General features: G+C 40.8%; 1 protein-coding gene across 1 annotated transcript in view; it reads left to right on the top strand.

Moving 5' to 3' along the window:
- Positions 1–26,154, top strand: part of SLC25A21 (solute carrier family 25 member 21) — a 511,228-nt gene that overhangs the window by 417,122 nt on the left and 67,952 nt on the right. Inside the window, exon 5 of the mRNA XM_059915673.1 lies at positions 22,322–22,388. Within this exon, the coding sequence (XP_059771656.1) occupies positions 22,322–22,388 (67 nt within the window). The remainder of the gene's footprint in view (positions 1–22,321; positions 22,389–26,154) is intronic.

The following is a 26,154-nucleotide window of genomic DNA, read 5'->3' as shown; positions in this document are numbered from 1 at the left end:
TCATTGGGACCAAGCTTCTCCTTGCCTTCATAAGACAATGCAAGAAAAAAAATTGTAGAGTTTCTTCTCCAGATATTATCATCTACAAGGTCTTTTTCTTCCCCCTAACATGGTAATAATGTCACAGTAATTATTTAGTCACACCTAGTAAAATGTGACTTGGGCTGACTCTGCCATGGCTTGTGATGATGCAGGACAGAGCACTGCGAAGTGTCCATCACAGGGGAGGCAGACCTTGCTGCCCCTGGATTGTAGTGTCCACATCTCTTGGGTGCATCCCAGGAGCACAAGTCCTCAGTAAGCTGCCAGTGAACAGCTAGGTTCTCTCCTCACTCATCCAGGTTGAACACATGCCTGAGAAGATGTCAGCTGAATTGTTTACTGAAATAACGTAAGGAAAAAATTGCCCAGGGACTTAGCAGTTTACTTTTGTAACTGCTTTGGTCATTATTATCTGGAAGTGAGAGCTATATGCTGTGAGGGAGAGATGGGCGATCTTTTTCTACCCATATTAACCGAGTTACTCTTTGATCCTGGCCTTTCCCCCTTTGGGACGTGGTTTTCTCCTCTGTAAGACATAAACGAGGTCATCTTAGGGCAAACAGCAGTGAGAGAACATGAGGGCTATGAGGGCTCACTTGTAGCCAAGGGATTATGTCAGCAACGCAAAACATTTAGAGCCTATCTGCGGAGAGTTTTGGAAAATCTGGGAGTTTGAAGACAAGAATAAGCATTTCCATGTCAGCACAGCAAAATGTCCCTCTTAGAACTTTGAAATGGAGATGATGTTTACAGAGAAAGTGTCTCCTGGCTTTCTGAGAAGAAAACTAGATACACATTTAAAAAATACTTTCCCTGGATTTAGATGGCAACCTCACTTTCATACAAAAGAGGCTGAGAGCAGGAAGGCTGCCCACTCAAAAGAGCATATTCAGAGGAAAAAGAAAACATTTCTGAAGGGATGTGTAAAGCAGGCCTGCTGGGGCAGGTTTCCATTCAAAGGGATCTTTGCAGGGTTTTTAAAAAATCCTACAGGAGCTGCGTGTTAGGGGCTGGCAGGTCACTGATGAAATGCCAAGCCCTGAGTCCTCTCCCAGCGCAGGCAATGCCTGGGACTCAGGGTGCCATGTCAGAGCCCAGACTGAGCAGGAGATTCATAATGAAAACACTCCCTCATCGCTGGGTTGTTAGCAAACCTCTCTTCAGCCTCCTTTGACGTGGGTAATGCTCGCTCCAGAAGTGAAGCTGAATCAGCCTTTGGTGAAACACATCCATTCTCCATGTAACTTAAACTTGGTTGTTAGCCTGGATGCTTTCACTCAGGGCTGCTCTCGTCAGGACCACTTGAGGTTTTAGCAAGACCGAAGAATTAGTTCCCCTCACTGCCTCTCAGTATGCGTTTAGTTCTCATGCAAGAGAATTTCAGGTCTTGTGAGCCTTCGGGGTATCCAAAATTATTTTTCTTCTCGATTGTAAATGCAGAGGGAAGTTATTGCTGGATTTCCCCCATCTGGGTTAACCAAACCCAAGTTGATGAACTTCATGGTACAAACCTAGAACCTCCTTTTCCTTTTGACCTGGCTAACCCAGGAGAAAGGAAAACTCGTCTTTCTGCCTGAGCAGTTTTGCCTTCAACACAAAATCCTTTCCAGGATCTCCATACGTGCCTGGAGACCTAACCTAATTGGCTGTGTTGGAGCCATCCAGAATATAAACATCAGAAACACTACACCCCTCCCTGGGTCGTGCCCTGTGCCTGGAGTGAGAGTACTGGAGCCAAATGCTCAGGTTCATCTTGACTAGACCTGCCTGCCTGGGAGTGTGGTTTACCCACACAAAGCTGACTGCTCCCTCAACGGGCCACTTGAAGCCTGAGCAGTAATGTGAAAACTCACGCAGGTAATCATGTAGAGCCCCAAATTCAGCAAAAAGACTGCCAGAGAGGAACTGGGCACTAGCCTGAGATTAGTCACCAGGCAGACCTCCCCTTCCTGCAAGCTGTCTGCTAAAGTCTGAGCCACCAAGTTAAGAGCTGAGCGTTGGCTGAGTGGCGGTGGCGTGCGGGACCCCCGAGGCAGCCTGCATTCTGGTTGCGTATTCACTTTTCTGCTACTCAATGGAAAAGGCAAAGCCTGTCCATTAAAGTATTCGTCCCCACCTCCTTCAGTCTTGCAGCCTCTGAAGGAGGAGGTGCCTTATGCCATGCGTGGTGACAAATGCTTATTCCAATCATTTCACCACCATTGTGACTCTGAGAGCTCAACAAGCTGGTTTGAAGGAAGAGAACCTTTGGACTGCAAGACATTTTGCTTTTGCTCACAAAGTCTAAGTTCTAACAAGTGCTTATGGTGACTTTGGCATCACAAGGCGTATGGAATTAATACCACTCCATTTCTAGAAGCCATGCCATCAAATTGGGACTATAAACAAAATCTAGATACCATCTGCATGTCCATAAATATTGAAGCTAACTAAAAATAATTGTAGTATATTCATAATGTTGAATACCTGGCAGCCACAAGAAAAGAATGAGGTGGATTTTTAAGAACTAATGTGAAAGATGTAAGAATATATTAAGTAAAAAAAAAAAAAAAAAAGAATATATTAAGTACAGAAGGCAAGTTATAGACCAATACGTATACTATGATTCCTCTTATGTTTAAAAAAAATGTATCTGTATGTACATATGTTTGATATGTGTAGAAATTTTTAAAAAATCTCCAGTGGAAACGAGTAGTCAATGTGTGGCCCACAGTAAGTACAGAAATTGAGAGTGTTTAGAAATGTTATAGCAATTCGATATTTTCACTGCATCCAAGTGTGTGATCTGTTGAACTTAAACTTTTTTTGGATGGGTTTGTATTTTGTATGCCTTTGGGTGCTTTTTTGTAATTGTTCTAGTAATTCATTTTTATTGTATTTTACAAAAGTACTGGTCCATGAGGATTGGAGATAAGGAAAATTTATTCCTTTACCTCAGAACATCTGGGAAGCACTGTTCTAGGAATGTGAGCAAGAAATCCTACTTACACTTTTGCTTCACACTTTCCATAGTTATGTATTGTTTGAGTAAAAAATTCAAACCTTGAATTACTTTTATGATTAAACATTTGGAAATGTTTAAATTTGGGTGTAAGAAATTACACCAGGTCCGTGGTCTTATCTAGCAGAGCCTTCCTTGACATATTTGTCCTAAAGCCTTAATCATAGCATCTCTCGAGCCTTCCTTATGTTCAGAAATTGCCCAAGCTTCAAAAGAAGCATTTCTTTGGCAGAAAGGCCAAAGGGTTCCAGGAGAAATGGGCAGGCAGTAACCAATCAAGACAGACTGCCTGTATTTTGCAAAAGAAGTTTTCCACATCCATGAGCACAGCTGGAGTGAGATCCTCTCTCACAGATGAAAGCACTAGGCTCATGTCTCATTAAAATCTCCTCACTGGATTACAGATCCAAAATCCTCCGGGGAGCCTTGTGAACCACGTAATGTTTCTCGATTTGCATCTTCAATTATGCATCTTTGATTTAGCTGACAGATGTGAAGCAGCGTGCATAGCCAGGCAATCCCCTGGTGGCCACACATGTGCAGAGGAAGGCGGCAAAGAGCCATCTTCCAGCTCCATCTGGCACCGACTTCCAATCACTCAGAACTTTTCCTCATCCACCTTCCCAGCCCCCGCCCTCCCCTCCTCTGCCCAGGCCCTGGCATGGATTGGGTGGACACACCCACTTTTATTCCAGCACCTCTTCCTTTTGGAGAGGCTCCCAAAGCGAATGGGAATGGTGTGCCAATCTGAAGGACCACCCCTTTTATTATGGGATGGCACCACCCCAGCATTCCAAAAAGCTTTTCAGTGTAGAAATCAGGCCGAATTCTGGCTCTGGCCCAAGCCATGGCTGCCAGGACCATATAGAGAAACATCTGGCTGGACGGTTGGAAGCTCTTGGCTCAGCTGTGCAGGAAATCCACTTTCAGCCCTGAGTCCCAGGCTCTCATTTGCTGTCCTGGTAGAGAAGCCAGGCCTCTAGACGGAATCCACTTGGTCTCCAGGGAGAGAGGGACAGCTCTGAGGCTGTTACCAGGAACATCAACTGGTAGCTCTGTAGCATAGATGTGTTGCCAACCTACGTGGGAGTGGGACATGTAGCGTTCCGTGATCATCACAACAGGGCACTGATAGAGATGGAGAGAAAAGCCCTCCACGTATGTGGGTGTGCCTATGTGTGCACACGTGTGATTCATGGTATTGTTCTATGTGCAAAATGCCCACTTTCTGAATATGGTTTTGGTTTTTCCTGATGGGTGGTAACTGAATTCTTCTCAGGTATCACACTGTTGCTTCCTTCAGCGAATAGGGAACCTCCATACCTATGGCTGGATGAAAACTGTTCAGTGTCAGATTTTTCTAAAAGGTAGTCAGAGAGCAGATTTGTCCCCCCCCCCCATTCATTATTACTTAATATAAATGGGGTATGTTTTGGGCTATGATTTTCAAGGGTCAAGACTAAATGACATTCTCTATTTTATTTCCTTTTTTTCTCTTTATTTTAGAAATGTAGATAGGAGTTTGTATTATTTTAATCTAAAATTTTATTTTCCTACACTGTTGTTCCGTCAGCACTTAGAGTTTCCATCATAAATACCAGTTTTAGTTAACAGTCATGATTATTGTGTATTTTTTAATTCCATTTCCTCACCCCTTAGCTCACCTGAAAAACATATAATTATTCCTCCTTTGCCACATATTCTGCTACTGGTGATAAGACTTTTTCTATGAAAATTCTTGAATTCTGTAGGGAGGTATACAAAGAACTAACAGATGGATTAATAATACCTTTGCTATTAAATTTAATTTTTCCTTGCATTATTCTTGTCTTCCTTTTTCCTCTTTTGGGCACTGTCTTTCTCTCATATTTTCATACCATCACCTTATGTTACTCTGGAGATTATTTTAAGTGCCCACAGTGTGCATGCTGTATGGTGTGGGGCAGTGGACAGACCATGGGTTTCAGGATCAGAAAGCCCTGGACTTCAACCCCATCTTAATTACTTCCTAACTGTGAGGATGTGGATAAGTTACTTAGGCTCCAAGAGTCTTTTTTTTCCTGCATCTGTAAATAAAGATAAAATAAGATTATGTATGTCAAGCAACTCTTGTTAAATCTTATTTCCCTCCCCTTTAATGTACTTGGAACATATTTATCCTTACTCATCCCCCTTTCCTTCTATCATGGCCTTAAGGAAGTGGAAGAGGGGTAGGTTTACAGCAGCAGGTTGTACGTGTGTGTGTGTGTGTGTGTGTGTGTGTTACACATATACACAACAGAATGGCATGGATGAAATCAAGCTCAATTGGTCTTTGGTCGCATGACTATAACATGTAGAACAAGGAGGTAATTGTCTTGCTCTCCTGTGCCCAGATCAGCCCACACTAAATGTGGATTTTGGTCCAGGGAATCCGAGGTGGATTGATGAGAGGTCAGGGACCCTGTTATATAAAGAGCTGAAGTGTTTTACTTATGGAAGAGAGGCATCGGGGTGCTCAATAACCACGTTCAAATATTTTGCAGTTCCTCAAGAGGACTGGAATTAAACTTATTTTGTGTGGCCTGGTATGTTAGTCAGCGTTCTCCAGAGAAACAGAATCAATAGGATGGATGGATGGATGGATAGATAGATGGATAGATAGATAGATAGATAGATAGATAGATTTATTATAAGGAATTGGCTCACAAGATTGTAGAGGCTGGCAAGTCCAAAACTGCAGAGCTGATGTCCCACTTTGAGTCCAAAGGCTGGAACCAGGAAGAGCTGATGTCTCAGTTTAAAGGCCATCAAGCAGAAGAATTCTCTCTTACTTGGGAAGGGGTCAGCCTTTTGTTCTCTTTAGTCCTTCAACTGATTGAATGAGGCCCGCCCACATAATGGAGGGCAATCCGCTTTACTCCATCTATTCCTGGCCCAGTCAAGTTACACATAAAATTAACCATCTCACCTGCTGAGTAGAATCAGCTGAAGGTCACCTGAAAATAGAACTGGGCTCAAAGCAGGAGGGTCTCTCTTTCCAACTGCAAAATCATCCCAGGATCAGATGGACACTCTGAAAGGATATAGGATCCTGGCATCTAGAAGTGCCTAATCAGAAGCTGGGTGCTAACTTGGCAGGGACATTGTAGAGAGAACTCAAACTTCAGAAGAGAGGACTAATGAGTTAAGTTCCCTATAGGGATAAGAATGAATCTAAAGCGCAGGAACTATTTTTAAAATTAGTTTTTAGAACATCCCAAGAGACTACCTTGGAAATCATGGTTTCTTCCATGATTACATGAAGAGTAAAGCAAAAGCTTATAAACTGCCGCCTTAGATTCTCCCAGGATGTAGTGATTTTTTTCCTAAAGCTCTCCATTTCTAAAAATTTCTCTCCCCTTCCAGTAGATTGTACCTCTTCTAAATACAAACCCTCTTAGTTCAGCAGGTATCTTCTCAATGAGGCCCTCCCTGGAGAACCGATCAGAATCTGTAGCCTCCTTCCTTTCCATATAGCAACCAGTTATCCTGTTTTATTTTCTTTATAACTTTTTACTCTCTGGCATCATTTTTTTATTGTGGTAAAGTATCCACAATATAAAGTTTACCATTTTAACCATATTTAAGTGTACATTTCAGTGACATTAAGTACATTCACATTGTTGGGCAACCATCACCACCGTCCATCTCCAGAACTCTTTTTATCTTGCAAAACTAAAACTCTGTGCCCATTAAATACTAACTCCCCATTCCCCCCTTCCCCCAGCCCCGGGCAACTTCCCCTCTACTTTCTGTCTCTGTGAATTTGTCTTTCTGTCTTTATGAATTTTTCTATTCTACGTACTTCATTTAAGTGGAATCATAGCAATGCTTGTCCTTTTGAGTCTGGCTTACTTCGCTTAGCATAATAATGTCTTCAAGATTCATCCATGTTGTCTCATGTATCAGAATTTCCTTCCTTTATAAGGTTGAATTATATTCCATTGTGTGTATATACTACATGTCGTGTATCCATTCATTTGTTGATGGATATTTGGGCCACTGTAAATAACGCCGCTGTGAACATTGGTATACAGATAGCTGCACCTCTGCTTGCAGTTCATTTGGGTATATATCTAGAAGTGGAATTGCTGGATCATAAGACAAATCTATGGTTAGCTTTTATGAAGAACCACCATACTGTTCTCTGCAGCTTCACCATTTTACATTCCCATCAGCAATGCATAAAAGTTCCAATTACTCCACATCCTCCCTAACACTTGTCATTTTCCGGCCTTTTTCATAATAGCCATCCTAATGGGTGTGAAGTGGTATCTCACTGTGGTTTTGATTTGCATTTCTCTAATGATTAGTGGTGTTGATCTGACACCATTTTATTCATTTGTTTTTTGCCTGTTCATTGTCTGGCTCCCTCAACAGGACACAGGCTCTGTGAGTCTGAGAATTGTGTCTGACCTGTTCACCGCCTTATCTCTAACCCAGAGAGCCGTGACTGGAACATAACAGACACTCAATTATTTGTTGAATGAATGAATAGATAGATTTACTGGAGAGAAATATTCAAACTCCATATATGGAATCCAGATTAATCTTCAAGCACTCAACTTTTTGCCCGAGATGATAAGTAAATATAACCTTTCCATGACTCAGTGTTCCTTGAAAAATGGGAGAAAAATATACTTGTGCCTTTCCTGCCTCATGGACAAACTACACAGGTTAATAGAATACTGTGGCTGGATCTCTCTAGCTTATGGACTTGATACTTGACAAAATTATAGCATGTTTGCTATTTCAATGACCAAATTAAATGTACTGTTGATAATTAGTACTAGGTATATAGTAGGTGCTCAAGAAATACTTGCTGATAAATAAGTAAATGTTCTTGAAAATGGTAACCAAATGGTAACTAAAAATACAGACTGTATGTAAGAGATGTGGAACTCCTTGGAACAAAAGAGCCCCAGACACTTAGTGGCTTTGGTGGGAAGTCTAAGCATCAAGATTAGTGGGTAATTCAGAGGTCTTTTTTCTTCAAATAAGTAATTATCTTAGAAGCTAAATCTGTAGCCACACTCCCCATGCAAGACCGCCTCTCTAAAAATCAGTCCCCTGCAGAACCCTAGAGAAGCCTGACTTCTTTGTTGGTTCACTCCCTAAAGCATAAGGAAAGCATTTTCCTATTCTTCAGCTCAAACAGCCATAGGTGTGGTCCTGCTTGCTTTACACCAGGGGCTACTTCCTGTTGTACCTGTTCTGCAAAATGCACGACTATTTAGGAATGAAAGAAAAGTACCCTCATTTGAATTTTGTTCTCATATTCAAACAGTGAAAACATGCTTCATGCCAACCAAGATTTCTGCTACTCTTGTGGGAGGTGGAATGAAATATTAACCTCTTCTGAAAAGATGTGGGTAAGATAATAATCTGTTTTTTGCATGTCTCAGTGTTGTTCCTAAATAAACCAAAGAGGAAACCAAGAGGTAGGAACAAAGTACCCCTAACCAGCATGTCTTGGGGGGATGCAACCTGCTATTTAGCAGTGACTGATGGTAAGAATACCTGTACCTTCCTGGTCTTGGAGGCCAGGATGGAGCACACCTTCAATTATCAGTCTTTGGCTCAAAAAGTGAGTGCATTCTAGACTAGAAAGTGGAGGAAAGTGAGGGTGATTTCATGACCTTCCTGGAGTAATTACCTGATAATGGCACTGAGTATTTGGCCTGCTTCCTAACAGATAGACATCTGGGTAAGAGCAGCCCCAGGTCATTAACCTTATAGGGAAGTTTTTTGTTTTTGTCTTTTTTTCTATTTTTCAATATGCAGTTCCTGGACTTTCCGCATCAGAATTGGGGGTGGTATTAAAAATGCAAATTCCTGAACCTCCACTCAGACCTACCAAATCCAAATTTCTAGAGGTGAGGCACAAGAATCCTATTTTTTTAGGAGGAGGAAAAATCCTCTCTCAAAAGCCCCCTCAAGTTTTATTGGCTAGAATTAAGTTGCATGCTCATGTCTCATTCTATTACGAGCCAGGAGAATAAGACCAGGTGATTTACTCCATCACGCCAGGGCTGGAGAGAGTTCCCTTTCCAGAGCACATGGCGTCAAAGGTGTGAACACTAGAATTAGGTTCTGCCAGCAGGGAGAAGGGATGGGTGGGTTTGGTGGGTAAAAATGCCGTTTGCTATCATGGCTTGCCAGCTGATGGGGGATAGTAACTCACACAAAGTCTAGGCTTTCTCAGTTGCTGTTTCTTGAATTCCACTCATGTGCACTAGATCAAATGCCCAAAACTTTCCTCTTTGATAGCCATTTTGGTGACGTCTAGGTGATTCCAAAGAAACCAAGAAGAATTGACATTTGGTAGGAAAGTGTAAGAGATTGATCTTGGAATAGTTCAAAATGCTAGGTACAATTTTCTATTCACAACACCATCACACTGGATCAGTGGGAATATAATGCATCTATTCTTTCATTCAACAAGTATTTACCAAACACCTCTTATGTGTCAGTTCCCATATTTAGCCAGGGGAATACATCAGTAAATAAAATGGACAAAAACTCCTGCCCTGTCCTCATGAATCTGGCATCCTAGTGGGGGCAACAGGCAATAACCAAAGCAAGCAGGTAAACTACAAACATGTTTGAAGGGGATAAGTTCTATAAAGAAAAATAAAGCAGGCAGAAAGGATAGGTAGTACTCAGGTGAGGGCGTTGCAATTTTAAGTAGAAGAGAGGTGAGGTCAGGCCTCACGGAGAAGGTAACGTTTGTGCAGTTTAAGGAGGTGAGGAGTGAGACAATGGGGATAAATGGTGGAGAGGATCCCAGACAAGATGCCCTCAGTGTCAAGGCCCTGGGGTGGGAGCATGCCTTCTCCAAAGAATGAGAACAAGGTCAGTGGACTGGAGAGCTGTGAGCCAAGGAAGGCATAATAGGAGATGAGGGGGGAGGTATGATGCAGTGTGTGGAAACAGATTGCCTGGGACCTTTGAAGGGATTTTGGTTTTGTTCTGAGGGAGATGGGAGGACACTGGCAGGTTGGGAGCAAAGGACCGATATGATCTGCCTCTCATCTTAACGGGACTATTCTGTCACTGCTTTGAGAATTGAGCGTAGAGAAACTAGTTAGGAGACTAGCACAGAGGTTCAAGTGCAATACGATTAGGGCTTGGGCCAGGGTAATAGAGATGAATACTAGAAAGACAGAACTCAAGTATGCGTTCAAAGTTTCTGGCCTGCGTGCCTGGAAAGATGGACTTACCGTTAAGAGATTTGGAGAATATTGTGGGTGGAGCAAGTTTGTGGTGGAAGAATCAGGAGTTTCTTTTGAACAGGCTAATTATGAGATGCCTCCTAAGTATCCAAGTGGAGGTGTTGAGTAGATGACTGGGTGAACTGGAGATGGATGACAGTTAACAGCATAAGGACGATAATTAAAGTCATATGACTGGATGAAATCACCAGGGAGAGATAGATGAGGTCCAGAAACTGAGCCCTAGGGTTGGCTTCTGCATTGTTTTTCAGATGTCTTGAATTCTATGTAGTTTATCCAACTTGTAGTTTTCTAGAACACTGACTGAAAGAGTTCGTTAGGAAAACAGTTAACCCTTAATTATTCATTGATAATAATGTGGTATGAAGGAAACAATTTTTCAGAGTGATCTGGAAGCCTGTGCACATCCAGAAATCCATAAAGTACAGATAGACTTTGATTTATTAAATCCAGAAAGCTCGGTGACTACCCGTTTATCTTGTGTTTAAATCAATTAACTAAGAACTCAGGTGCTTAAAAAACTGGTGCAGAGGACTTGGATGACAAGAGGGGCTACAAACCCTGGCTCAGCTGTTCTTCCGTTCAAAACCCAGCATTTTAGCCCCTCCCAGAAACCAAGCAGAACCTGGGGCCCAAGTACTGGAGACACAGGCACAGAAGGAGCACTAGAGCCAGGAGGTGGAATGACATTTCTCAGTGACCTGACTCTGACTCTCTCCATGAGGACGCGGGAGTCAAGCACAGCGTTCAAGGGTAGAAGTTTTAGAGTCAAGTAGACTTTCGTTCTTATCACAACTACACCACTTACAAGCTGTTTGACCAGTAGGAAAGTTGCTTAACTTCATGGAGTCTCCTGTCCTTGTCTATGAAATGGAAAGAGTAGAATCTACTTCATGTAAAAGTTGAATGAGATAATAGTTGTAAAGCATTAAGCACAATGATTGATGGTTTTCTTTCTCAAGTTTCTCTCAGTAATCTCAATTCCGGTAGAAGTCCAAGCTGTTATAATACTGTTCCTTTGGAGCCTAATTTAGTGAATTGAAAGTCTGCTAAATCAGACTGTAATCTGTAACCTACAAAATGCCCTGGTCCAAAGCTTTGTTCTTTGGCAGGGTTGGGACAGTTGTTGAGTTGCATTTAACTCTGGTACCACTAGGGGGCACTTCAAGAAATTAATTTGGAGCCTACTGTAACAACTGGTGGTCATAAAGAGTTAATACATTTCCAAATGTGACTTATACTTTGGGAGTAGCCTACTTAATGCACAACATCTTTGGTCTCAAACATGTATGACTTGGTTGTAGCAGAATTCCACAGCGGGGTGTGAATTCCTAAGGCACTGGGTCACACACTTAGGTAAGGTTCCATTTGTAAAGGACATCTCTGAATACTGAGGCTTTCTGCCCCAGCTGTGGTCATATACAGCCCTGCAGCTAGGTCAAGCTATAAAATCAGGCAACTTACAACAATGTACTAACTCATTTCCATAAGCACTTGTAGAGAGAGCTGGCATAAAAAACATCTCTATTCTGGCAGTAATCTTTTGGAATTAATTTGCTCACCTTTTGTGCCAACAGTTTTTCATGCTAGGTAAACACCTAACACATGGTTGAGCTAGAATTCCAACCCAAGGAGGGTTGCTCCAGAGCGCACATTCCACTACATCATATTGCCTTTACTGACAGGTAGAATCAAATGAATATTAAATGCTAGAGGGTGGTGATAAAGAACAGGAGTGGCCATTGTCAAGCAATTTATAGGGACTTCCCTGGTGGTCCAGTGGTTAAGACTCCAATGGTTAAGACTCCATGCTCCCAATACAGGGGGCCCGGGTTCGATCCCTGGTCAGGGAACTAGATCCCGCATCCCGCATGCTGCAACTAAGACCCAGCACAGCCAAATAAATACATATTAAAAAAAAAAAAAGCAATTTATAATCTGGCTTAAATATGGTAATCACGTGAATAATACTCTATTCAGTTAAAAATATACAAGTCATTCAGACTGTTAATATGGATACCAAGTCATATCTATGTATATGGACTATATACATACGTATGCATATGTATAGACATATATGCATAAGTATATACATTTCTTATTTGAATATCAGTGTATTCAATATAACATCTGAGTGTTTCCAAGTGCCAAGCACATAGTGTAACATGAAAGGCAACATCTTGGTCAAATATTGCAAGCAGGTGCAATATCAAGATATTTGTCTACCTCCCAGAGAAAGCTTCCTGGAGAAAATTGAGGTCTTAGATGATTTGGGGACAACAGAACTACTCTATCAACATTTGACCCTAGAAAAAGGTGTTTAGCTTAGTGCTTGGAACAAAATATACTGAAAGAATAAGTGAGTGAATAAATGAATGATGACTTCACAAATGGGGAGGACAGAAATTGGAAACAGAGGCAGTACAAAAAAGGGGATTGGTGAAAGGATGGGGGTGACTAGAATGGAGCAAGGAATTTCTTCAGCAGGACTTATTTAGCAGAGAGCTGGGAGCTGGCTGGCAAAGGACTTTTTGACTCCACAGTCAGGTCCTTTTTTCCTGGTTTTCAGTCCCAGTCCAAGAAATAGAGTTGTTTTGGTTGCTTTTTTTTTTTTTTCTTGAGTCTTTTTCCTCAGAGTTACCATCCACATGAGTGAAAGACTTCCCTTACATGATTCTTATTCCCTAATGGAAACATGTTCATCTTCATAGGCAAGGTAATCTGCTGTAACTGAAAATGACTACACTTTTTGCATGGTCAGTTCTAAATGTATCTCTTCGCTTATAGATTCATGGAGCAATTAGCACCACATTCTACCCATATTATTTACCATGTGAGTTGCTTCTCAAATATCCCTTTTGCTTTTTCTTTCCTTAGCGTTTTCCATCAGGGTTCTGGTTCTTATATCACGCTAATGCCTTCCCTGGGCTGAGCTGTGCAACATGTTTGGTGCGTTGAACATCCTGCCAACTTTCCAGGGAATGGAGCCATGGACCTACCTCCTAAATGATACTGACAGCTAAACTAATTTTTTGTATCTTAGAAAATCAAAGTTGTAGTCTGTTTTAGACACATCAACAAAGTTTAACTGTGGTGGTAAAGGCATGCTGAAAGTTCAGTTAAAAAGTGTGTTGAGGAAAACATTAAAGAATTCCTCCGTACGGCATGTAATGAAAGTGGTAGGGTTTGGGGTAACAAATATATCCAAGGTCCATATGCAGAAACTCAATTCAATGAATTCTCTGTAATGAAAAATAATAACTGTATCATTTGTGCCTGGAGACCTGATATGAGTTGAAGCAGGGAGAACTTTTGTTAGTTTTATGTTAGAATCTTAGCTGAAATTTTCCTTAAGTTGCCCTTTCTTGAAGTTCAGTCACTGCTTTTAAAAGAAGAACCTGTGTCACTTACTCTCTGTAAGCTGTTTTTCCTCTCCTTTGAAGGATATCTAGTTTTCCCTCTCTCCTTTGCCTAAATGAGAATGGCCCCAAGATGCGTGCAATTTTGAGAACTTCAGATTGCAGATTCTACATAATTCAAATAATAGAGCCATGGAACTGCACTCTTTCGTTTGGATTCTGTGAGCCGCTAAGACTTGTGGAGTGTAAATGGTATCAGAATTATGCCCTAAAGGTGTAGTGTCAAGGCCAGAATTCTGCCCTGGGATACAGGACCCATCGAGCAATGGGAGCCATACACTCATAACCCAGGGCTGAGTGCCACCCTCATTGTTTAAATTACAGAGCTACAGCATGTGGGTAAGAAACTTGGATTTGACAACAGCAGAAGAAAGAGGATATTCTATGCCTTCAATCAGCTTTGTATTAGGAGATCCTTAAAGGGAAAATTATGTGAAAGAAAGAAGGAGGAAGAAAACAAACTAGCAAGATCCCTATTTCAATGTAATTTGGAGAAAATGACTGATTTGGGTTGGTCATGTTGCCAGAACAGATGACTCAAGGCTTCCAAACAAGAAATGGAAATCAGGAGGATGCCTGAAGCCTGAAAGAAGAACAAATTGTGAAGATATGATTGACTATAAGGCTTCAAAATCAACTGTACCAAAGATGAGCCTGGATCATTGCCCAGAACAGAACTGAATGGTGATGTTCATTTAGGTCCTGACTGTTGAAACAAAATAAAATGTAGTAATTGTGCTCTGTTAGGTACACAGACATGTTAATGTTTTCCAGTTTCCCCAACTGGGGATCTGGTGTCACTTTCCCTGTCGCTCCTATTTCATGCTTCAGCGGTGAGAGTTATTGCTGCTCTGGACTTTTACTGAATGCCAGGTTTTTGGCAAAGAAGTGGGATCCAGGTGAAAACATCCATCTCATGCTGCATGTGAGTGTGCTGCAGGTGGCTTTGAAAATGGCTTTTCAACTTGGAAATCATTTCTTTAATTGGCCTTTTCAGGCTTGGATGATGTGCACCTCCATCCTGGTGTGTGATGGTTGCTGGACCCAGGTTATGAATCTCAGCAGTTTGGGCCCCAGAACCCTTCATCTCCAACAACCAGGGAAAGCTTTGGTTTCCACAGGCAGCAGATGTGTCCATTGATCTTTTCCTCCCTTAAGAGGGAAATAATTTATTCACAGTTTCCTCACACTCATTTCTCAGGAATCTATCAGTTGAGTTTTATGATAACCTTTCTGATGGACAACAGGTATGACTCCCTCTAAAGGTCACGTGTGAAGCAGCTGCACTGTTTCCCTTTCTCCTTGGGAGCTGCAAAGAAGAAAAGATTCCATGTTGTGACTCCTAAGGCCAAAACCCTGCTTACCAGCCTAGCAACTTCGGAAATTTCCCAGCCCCCCTGTAGGCGCAGTCCAACTCTACAGTACAAATGACTTCCAAACAAACATTTTCTACATACTAAATTAGAAAAATAACAGCAAAACCAACAAGGAGGTGACTCAGAGGGAAAAAATGAGGGGCAGATGGGACATGTGATTTATCTACTCCTTTTTGATTTCTTTACCTGAGTCAAATTTTGAGAATGTTAAGCCCTCTCCTGTCTACCCACTATTTACCACAAAGTCTTCAGATTTCAGTAGTTGACTTAAAGCAGGTAACTTTTTTTCAGCCTTCCAAATGCACTAAAGATGTTGTCAGGTACAAGATATTTCATTAAGGATCTGTCTGGTTTCTTGTGGGGGTCTAAAGTTTGGGCCTTAAACAAGGTAACCTAAAGTTGGTCCCTACTAATGAGAGACAGCAGGAAGGCTTCTTCCAGGGTTTGTAAATGAACCACCAACTGGAACTCAAAGAAAATTCCACATCTCCTTGCTTTGTACAATCAACATCTTTTTACTAGTTGGTGTATGACCTTGGAGCCACCCAATATGTTAAATAGCTTCACACTTTAAAAAGGGGGTTGGGGGGAAAATGAGGGGTAAAATTATTTTGCAGGGTTTGGCATAAATCTGTATTTCAAATAAGCTATGTGTGAGCTGAGTCTTTGAGAAGAACACGTGCAATGCAGTTTTGATCTTCATTTTATAGATGTACATAAGTAATACAAGGCCTGTTTTGATCATATAATTAAAAACAAATGTGATCCAGTATTGTAATACTTTGTCACCGATATTCCTGAATAACAACTCTCAATCAGTATGGGAACCATCATGATCGAATGGCTTTGGAGACCTGGAGCTCCGTCCTCATTTTTGCCTGTGAACTTCTCCACATTCCGTCTGCAGGGTAGGGGCTCTTTCACAAGTAATCATCCTAATGGGATAGCGTTTTAATGTGTGACAGGCTCCTGAAAGAAATAATGTAAAAACATTTTCAAAATGGTTTTCACGGTCTCCTTCTAAGTACTTTGCTTAACATTTAACAACTATCTACACTATGATTATGATTTAAGAATTACAATTTAAGACTTTTTCAGAAATGGTGGTGTTAAAGCTGTTTGTATCAGAATGCTTTTAGCTGTAGGTTAACAGAAGATGTAACTGAAAGCAGCTCAAATAGTAAAGGTTTATTTTTAATTTCACATAACCAGAAATCTGGAGGTAGGATGCCAGGATTGGTTCATTGAGCAGCCCAGTGATGTCATCAAGGTCCAGGTCCTATTTGCCTTTGATGGCCATGCTCAGCTTGTGGGCAATGATATCTCACTTGGCCACGGTACACAGGGATCTCATGCAGTGAGGACAACATCTAGTGTAAAAGAGGGGCTTTTCTTCCTATGTGCTCTTTTCCTTAGGCTAGAAATCCAAGACTTGCAACATGCATCCCTCCCTCTTTGCTGGTACAGTGGGCTAGGCTTGGGTCGTATGTCCATACTCAACCCACTCACTAGTAAGGGAATGGGACCACCGTGATAGGTTTGAAGAACTCTGCTTCACCCCCTGGACTGGAGAAGGGGACATTGAATACCTGCACCTCAAGGAACAAGGAGGGGTGAGGAGGGTATCTGTTAAGTCAACAGCCAAAGGTGCTCCCCACTGACTTTTTGGATAACAACTGTTTTTATTTTAATATTTAGTATTAATATTTCTGTGTTTTATTATATTACTGAACTATGCATTGACTTTTTCCCACACTGACAGAATTATGCTGGTGTCTCTCTTAAGGGCAAAACTTTATCCTATGGGGAAAAAAATTTGATCCTAGGACCTACTTTTTTTTTTTCTCATCTGATCCAATAGAAAATATTTAATAAACAGCCCAAAAGTTTTCCCAGAAAATGATCCTGTTCATCTCAGCCCAGATCTATCAGTTATGCAGGTAGTGTGATATATTACTTTAAAAGAGAATTGAAGGGAAATGGACTAGAAACCTGATTTTTAATTGCTTCTTCTGCTTCCTCCTAAAATAAGAAATGACAAAATATTTTTGCAACAGAAATAACTTGACTTTTCAAAGGTGTTTGTAAAAATGATTTTATTTTAAGAAAAACTACAATACCCTTACAGCTCAGTGGTCAAGGAAAGAGACTGTGAGGACAGTGGAACTTCATTTGAGTCGCCGTCCCCTGTTCGGTAGTGATAGGCTCACAGGCTTCACCTGCAAAATGAAGAAAATAATTATTGCTACTTCAAAGGATTGTTGTGAGAGATGAGATTAAATATGTCCATATGTCTTCATATATTTATTCTTAACAGAGTGGCTAGTCCATATTAAGCATTCAACAAATGTGACTATTTTTACTCATAACAATGTCAACAAAAGTCTATACACATCCAAGTCAACATTTTCCTACACAGGATAGTTAAAATCAAACTCACAACTTTTAGAAGAAACAAATCTGAGAAACGATATATGAGGGCTTCCATACAGTTCATACAACAGTTTTATGGGAGGTCTTGCATTGGTTCTTGTGTCTCTTCCAAAGAGTTCTCCAGTTGGCTTGATGTGGGTCAAAACTTAAAACCACTGTGGTGGTTTTACTGTCTTTCCAGTCGACATTAGAATCTCAGTTTCCATTCATTCAGGGAGTCGACTGAATGTCCTAGGAAGTAAGCAGGATAAAGCATGTTGATATGGGTGTCACAAATCTCTTAACTTCCCTGCTTATTGTCCTGGTAAGCTATATGCTCTGTATTTCAAGCCAAAATACATGAACACAGAAAAAATTGGCAGAATGAACAGTGCATGTGAGTAAAAACATCAGTTCCTTAGCCAAAAAAAAAAGTGTCTTCTTCATAAAACATTACAAGTCCTTTTGGTTTTTTAGAATCTGTATATCATACTTTACATTAGGAAAACTTCCAGTAATTATCTAATCAAGTCAGAAAAATATGTCATCAGCTTGAGGCCTTACCCACATTCTCTTGCTCACATTTAAAAAAAAAATATTTTGAAGTATAATTGATTTACATTTACAATGTTGTATTAATTTCTACCATACAGCATAGTGATTCAGTTATGCATATATCAATATATACTTGTTTTCATATTCTTTTCCATTCTGGTTTATCACAGGATATTGAATATAGTTCCCTTTGCTATACAGTAGCACCTTGTTTTTTATCCATCCTATATATAGTAGTTTGCTAATCGCAAGCTCCCAATTCTTCCCTCCCTCACCCCCTCTCCCCCTTGGCAACCACAAGTCCGTTCTCTGCCTATGAGTCTGTTTCTGTTTCATAGATATGTTCATGTCATATTTTAGATTCCACATATGAGTGATATATGGTATTTGTCTTTCTCTTTCTGACTTACTTCGCTTCGTATGATAATCTCTAGGTCCATACATGTAGCTGCAAATAACATTATTTCATTCTTTTTTATAGCTGAGTAGTACTCCATTGTACATATATACCACATCTTCTTTATCCATTCATCTGCTGATGGACATTTAGGTTGTTTCCATGCCTTGGCTATTATAAATAGTGCTGCTACGAACTTAGGGGTGCATGTATCTTTTCGAATTATAGCTTTGTCTGGGTATATGCCCAGGAGTGGGATTGCTGGATCATACGGCAACTCTATTTTTAGTTTTTTGAGGAACCTCCATACCGTTTTCCATAATAACTGCACCAATTTACATTCCCACCAACAGTGTAAGAGGGCTCCCTTTTCTTCACACCCTCTCCAACATTTATTATTTGTAGACTTTTAAATTATGTCCATTCTGACTGGTGTGAGGTGGTACCTCATTGTAGTTTTGATTTGCATTCTTGCTCACATTTTGGGTGTGACTCTTTGGATTGGCCCAAGTGCACTCTTACCTGACCAAAGGCTTTTCATGGGAGAGGGCGTGGTACAGAGGTACAGCAGCAGCCACTTTGGCTGTAGGGGCCAATTTCCCGATCTGGGACTTTGGGTTGTAAGTAAATAAAGGAATTTATTATAAATGTTACTGGGTGTCTCAAAGGATCAAAAGCAAAGGGAAATGTCAGTATTTAAGAAAGGTCAAGGTGTAACTAGGCTTAAAGAAATCCTGGCAGCAGGATCACACTCACAGTACCAGAACTTCTCTATCTTGCTTCTTTGTTTCCCTGAACGATGGTTTCCTTCTTTCTTATCACTGCAGATTGACAGAAAACATGACTGCTGTTGATATTCTAGCTTTATATCTTAGAGCTTCAACCACACAGAGTGAGGCTGACCTTTTCAATTCCAATTCCAAAATCCTGGAGAAAAGCACTGCTTGGGTCAGATTAACTGGGGCACAGAGGCAGAATACCACTTGGATCCATTTGACGAGATGCCCAGTCAACCACTGCCTACAAGCAGTATCATATTGTACTAATACGTTGGTTCCAGTGGTTTAAAAAAAATTGGGTGGGGCAATTCTCAGCAGAAGAGGTGCCAGCCTGGCTATTCCATAGTTGCCCACTACTGCATGGATATACTTTAAAAATAATGCAAGGAAGTACATAGTTCTAGCTTCCCATTTGCCAGCAAACGCTGCCCATGGTCCTTGAGAATCTCCCTTTAAAGCTCTTCATTCCTCATTAGAGAGTTCGGGATGGTGGGATGGCTGGAGCTGGTGGGGGAGGGGAAGATGATTGCACATGAAAGGAGCAGAGCAGAGAGAGGAGAAAGAGGACGCATCAAGGAAGCATCACCAACATGAAGCAGAGGGCTCTGGACCTCCCAGCTCTTTTCAGATTAAATCCTTATGGTTCTCCCAGCTGCCTTTCTTCCCTCCTGCCTTACACCTCTTTTTAATATTTTCTCTCATCATTTTTAAAATGAAGACCTTCTGTGTTGCTTATAAGACTTCTGTCCTCCAGAGAAGCAGTGCTCCATGTTAGGCAAAAGTTTAAAGTAATGCAGAGTTTGTCTCTTCAGAAAAGTGCTTTCCCATGTCTTCTTGTTCTTTTTCTTAGAATACCAAAATCTGAGGATTGGAGTAAACCAACCTTGAGGTCCCTCAAATCCTTCCATTGCTGTGTATGTCCATTTCAGGCATCCATGATGAGTGGCCATCCAGACTGCTTGACCACACACCAAAAGGAACTCATACTTTTCAAGAGAGTCCATTCTATCTTCAGATAGTTCTGATTATTAGAAGTACTTCCTTGTATTAAGCTCCCACTGAGCCAAAAATGTGTCTTTCCTTGCTGCTTTAACCTGTTGGTCCTAGTTCTACCACCTGGAAACAAACAGAAAAGTCTAATCTCTTTCCTACATGCTCATTTTTCAAAAGATCCATCATGTTCATCATGTTTGTCCCTAAGCTGTTTCTTCTCCAGGCTGAGCAACTGTTCGTCCTATATCTGTTCTCCGTTGTATGGGATTTCAAGTACCTCTATTAACCAGGACACTCTGTCCTAAAAGCTTTACTTACTTAAATGTACTTCTTTGTTTCCCCCCTATAACCAGACATAATCTTCCAGATGTGAAAAAATCAGCCCAAGAAGAACAGAACTAATAATGTCTTTTATTATAAATATAGAACTTCTATTCAGGAAAATCACATTTATCTTTTAGGAAGACCAAACCTATGCTTAGTCACTCTCATGCTGAAAATTATATAATAATTAATTTATAATGAAATTTAAATGACAAGAGTATTTCAGTTTTACAAGTGAATTTCAGGCATCAGTAGTTGGAATGGAAAGGAGGTGGGGGGAATTCATGAATTCCCATAGTTCTTCAAAGCAGATTCTGCTTTACTTCCTATATACAAATGCTAGTACTATTCATTAGGTTGAAAATAGTGGGCAAAATAAGCCCACATCAGGGGATCATTTGATTTCTTTCTTCCTCTTCATAAAATCCATAATCTTAACAAATATTTGGGTCCTGGTTACAAACACATGCACGCACACACACACACACAAACACTCTGGGATAAGCACTGTAGTGCACACCTAGCCCTCAAGGAACTAACAATTAGAAGCTGTAAGAAAAGCCTTTTGCTCCCCACACTGAAGGGTGCTGTGTAAGCCAGTGAATCGAGGAAGAGCAAGAGATCACCATGTTGGATTGGGTGGCACAGTGGGTTAATCTGAATAAATTCTTAACGTTATTGTTCCAGAAGTTCAGCTAGAAGCAGAACCCAAATAAGGGAGCTGGAGTGATGTTTGATGGGTCAATCAGAGAAGCTCCAGCTTTCTCTAGGATATTAAATGTATATCCTAAAATAGGAACACGTTGAGTCCTGCCTTTATCTGTAGCCACTTACGGGTTCACCAGGGAAACTGATTATCTCAGAAAATGATGCAGAATATTCTCTTCTGTTGAAATATTTTCAGGTTTAAATGAGGGTATAGCATATATATATGTAAAGATTCCAGGACAGACAAATTTAAAATTTTGAATCTTAAATTTTAATGAGAAATAAGTGGTGACTTTTTATAAAACTTATCATAAGCATATGACACTCATTCTTTTTTTTTCCTAAAAATGTCTGAATATGTAACCATGAGTCCCTCAATATTGGCAACAATAGCTCTCCCATGCCCTGTGAGATTGCATATCAGCAGGGAAGTTTGACATTTCTTCTGTCAGCAACGTATGTCCCTGTAATTAGCCCTCCCTGACCTCCTTCCATCTCCATCAAGGAAGTTGAAAAAATTATGACTAATTCAGGACAGAGCTGGGAGCCCTAGTTCCACAGCCATAGAGTTTGTTAGTTCCCCTGTGTTAGTAAACCTAAAATTGAGGTTCTCATCACCTGGTTAGCCTCAGAAGTTTCAGTCTAGGGGGCTTAGGTATAGCACTAACCTCATTTGGTGACCACAGGGAGAAGATGCAAGACAGTAGACAGCTTGAGGTTACTACCAACCACACAACTGGGAAAATAAACTCAAGATTCCTTAGATTAAGGAGGGTTGACTTTATCTTTAAGATACAACTCATGATTATGTTTAGCAACTTACCTAAGGGGTTCCAGTCTCAGTATCATTTATTCCTCTTCTGAATGTCATAGTAGACATAGATGTAGAATTCATAATCTCTTCACTTTAGAATTAAAACAAAGGAAGATTTCATGACTGATGTGCTACATTGAATAATTGGGAATACTTTAAGATTAGTTGCTTTATCCGTAAACAATGGCAAAATCACCTGTTTCCTAATTCCCTTACTTATATAAATCTTTTTATTTCTCCAATAGGTTGTTCGGTTTTTACAAGGGAATTCTGCCACCCATCTTGGCTGAAACACCAAAAAGAGCAGTGAAGGTAAACATTGTATGCCTTCCCACCAACTGAAAATAGACTGTAGTAAGAGCTTCAGCATCAACACATCCCACCATAAACTATGGGACATTAATGGAAATTAAACATAAAACACTAAAACTTTAAAAATTTTTAAATTTTTAAAAATCTTAAATTTTTTAAATTGTAACAATTTTTATCATAATTAGACTTAGTCAGTCTCTCAAATATTGCTATATTGATTTGTGGATTTTTTTTTTTTCCAGGTAAAGGCATTCCCTTCTAATGGGGAAATTATACAAAAAGCACAGTGGTGAATGAAATTCATGTAATCAAACCACAGCAGCCACAAAAGAGCTTGGACTTTTTCTCAAGGCAGTTCGTAACTTTGCCTTTGGAGCAATAATTATTAAAGAAAGAGAGAGGGAGAGGAGAGGAGAGGCGAGGTAGAAAAGCCTTTCTCCTTAAATCAGTCTCATTTTATGAACAGAGCACACTAAGACATTATATTTCTTTGTGTATGATTCTCATATAGCGCATTTATTAGGTGTGCTAACTTCATTTCCCCCCCTGGTCTCTTCTGTTAAAATTCTGTATTCTGGTTTGCACAAAATATTACTTCCACTACACTGATTTCCATTCTTTTTTTTTTTTTTTAAACATCTTTATTGGAGTATAATTGCTTTACAATGGTGTGTTAGTTTCTGCTGTATAACAAAGTGAATCAGCAATACGTACACATATATCCCCATATCTCCTCCCTCTTGCGTCTCCCTCCCACCCTCCCTATCCCACCCCTCTAGGTGGTCACCGAGCTGATCTCCCTGTGCTATGCGGCTTCTGCCTAATCATATAACTTTGGACGTTTATGTACTACCTGCTGGTTCAGTATCTGGATAAGAACATGGAGATCTAGCAGGACCTCCGGGGAGAAAGAACTAAATCTGATCGCGCTTTTATAAGTTCTTTCGGACAAAAGTCCTGATCCCAGTGGCTCTGACGGGCATTGCCCCTCCCCCCACACCACTGACATCACCAAATATGGCTTTGTCTTTCCACAATAGGGATAACATAAACTTAGACTGAAAGACTTCCTTTCCAGCTAATGACATAAAGCTTTTTTCACATACATTACTCAATTTGTATTCCCAACATTCCTGAAAGGTAAGAAAAACAGCTTATATACTTATATCAGTTAATTAAGAGGGTGACTGAGTTAAAAATTATGATTAAAAAAACCCCAACATATATACACAGACACCAAACTTTTACATCCTGTGAAAATGGTGATTTAATAGGATTTAATTCAGGTCTAGAATTCAGAAAGCAAAGCTTTAAAACATGCTTCCTCTGTAAATTCATCCTCTTCATTGCCATAGTTTTTGTGATTTTATATTATTACTTCAATACAAATTTCATTATAAGGATCTGAATCAAAAAAAAAAAAAGCAAAGGATCTGAATCGCAATAGAGAATCTGGAAAAAGTTCACCAAAGTACACAAGAGGGCTGAATTGAATTATGAAATGGCTTCACTTGATAAAAGATTGCCCAAGTAAACAAACAGAGCATAGTTCCTGTTCAAAAGGAAAGTCACTTTGTCTCCATGGAATAATATATTCATTTGTTCAGAGTTTTACGTGTATAAATAAAGTAAACTATAATTAGTTTTTCATGGAATATTTTTGCTTAATACTGTGTGTTGGAGACAATTTAAACGTTAAGCGGATTAAGGTTTATCAATGTTGAACAGTCTTTTACGGAAGAAAAAAAACTTGAGCTTTACAAAACTGAATTAGTCTCTACTTAAAAAAAGCAATGCTCCCTGCCAGAACAATGGTTAACAGATGAACTTTTGGGCAACTGGATATGGTGTATGTGTCCCAGACATCTTGTTTCAAGTAGATTTTACCTTAAAATTATTGAGACATATGGTAAGTACGTTGGCTTTTTAAGTATAACTTCGAGTTTAGTGTATCTTTGCCAGATGGATAGCACTAGTTTTTCAACACAATTTATGAAAACACTCATTTTATAGATACTTTATCTTAGGATTTGTGAGGAAAATGATCATCTGATTGCAACAGTTTCATACATCATAAACTGCTTCATTGTATGTCATCAAAGTTTACTTTGAAAAAATATTCAGAGACCATAGATATATACACACACATACATACATATATATGCTCTCTGAATATTATGTGTGTGTGTGTATAGAAACAGACAATGTCTACAAACAGATAATGTTGTTTTTTCTGTACTTTATTCTTTGAAATGAGATTCATCATTAAAATAATAAGATTCACTGATGCTAAATAAATGAAACTTCCCCTTTCACAAATGAAGACAGAATTAGTATTGTAGTTAGCAAAAGGAAATGAAGACCTCAGAAAGAGATCAGCTGTTCACTCAGGGATGGCAGGAACAACGTGCCAGGTTCCAGGATCTAGTCTTGAGCTTCACAGGTTCAGAAACACCATCATTCCATGGACAGATTCTCAAGGACTGCTTAATGCTAACCAAACTCATGAAAGATTATATTGATATACTGTGAAGTCTATTTGTTCACCACTGTATTTCCAGCCAAGATGAAGTCACAGGGACCAGATTTACTCTCCTGCCTGAAACAGCAAGAACAGAAAATGAACAACATATATGAAACCACAATTTTTAAGACACTGGACATAAGACAAGGAGGGAGAGTCATACCTGAGATGGAAAGCAAATGAGATGAGCCCTATGGATTGCCCCAGCTCACTGGCTTGAGAGAGTTTCCAGGGACACACAGGAGAAATCCAGTGGACTCCCTCAACCAGTGGGCTCCCTGGGTTGAGAAGGAGCTGAGAGGCCGGGGAGGGCAAGGCATCTAGAGTTCACAGGCCATAACACCAGAGAAGGAGAGAGCTGCACAGAGAGACACCGAAGATCTGCAGAGGGATGCCTCAAGTATTCAGCTGACCTGAGCACATATGAGGAAACTAGCAAGGCCTGGAAACAGCCGTCCGAAGGATTCGAGGGATCAGCACTGGGCAGTCATGCAGGGCTGGGAACAGTGTCTGCTCCCACCAGCCAAACTGGGAGGCCTCAAAACGCACAGGGTGGAAGAGACCTTCAAGATGGCGGAAGAGTAAGACGCGGAGATCACCTTCCTCCCCGCAAATACATCAGAAATACATCTACATGTGGAACAACTCCTATAGAACACCTACTGAACGCTGGCAGAAGACCTCAGACTTCCCAAAAGGCAAGAAACTCTCCACGTACCTGGGTAGGGCAAAAGAAAAAAGAAAAAACACAGACAAAAGATGAGAGATGGGACCTGCACCTCGGGGAGGGAGCTGTGAAGGAGGAAAGGTTTCCACACACCAGGAAGCCCCTTCACTGGCGGAGACGGGGAGTGGCGAGGGGGGAAGCTTCGGAGCCACAGAGGAGAGCGCAGCAACAGGGGTGCAGAGGGCAAAGCGGAGAGATTCCCACACAGAGGATCAGTGCCGACCAGCACTCACCAGCCCGAGAGGCTTGTCTGCTCACCCGCCGGGGCGGGCGGGGGCTGGGAGCTGAGGCTCAGGCTTCGGAGGTCAGATCCCAGGGAGAGGACTGGGGTTGGCTGCGTGAACACGTCCTGAAGGGGGCTAATGCGCCATGGCTAGCTGGGAGGGAGTCTGGGAAAAATCTAGACTTGCCTAAGAGGCAAGAGATCATTGTTTTAGGGTGCGCGAGGAGAGAGGATTCAGAACAGGGCCTAAACGAGCTCCAGAGACGGACGCGGGCCGTGGCTATCAGCACGG

Source organism: Balaenoptera ricei, chromosome 2 (assembly GCF_028023285.1).
Source record: "Balaenoptera ricei isolate mBalRic1 chromosome 2, mBalRic1.hap2, whole genome shotgun sequence".
Taxonomy (NCBI): Eukaryota; Metazoa; Chordata; class Mammalia; order Artiodactyla; family Balaenopteridae; genus Balaenoptera; species Balaenoptera ricei.
Note: the sequence above shows the minus strand (reverse complement) of the source record. Positions and strands in the feature narration are given on the sequence as shown.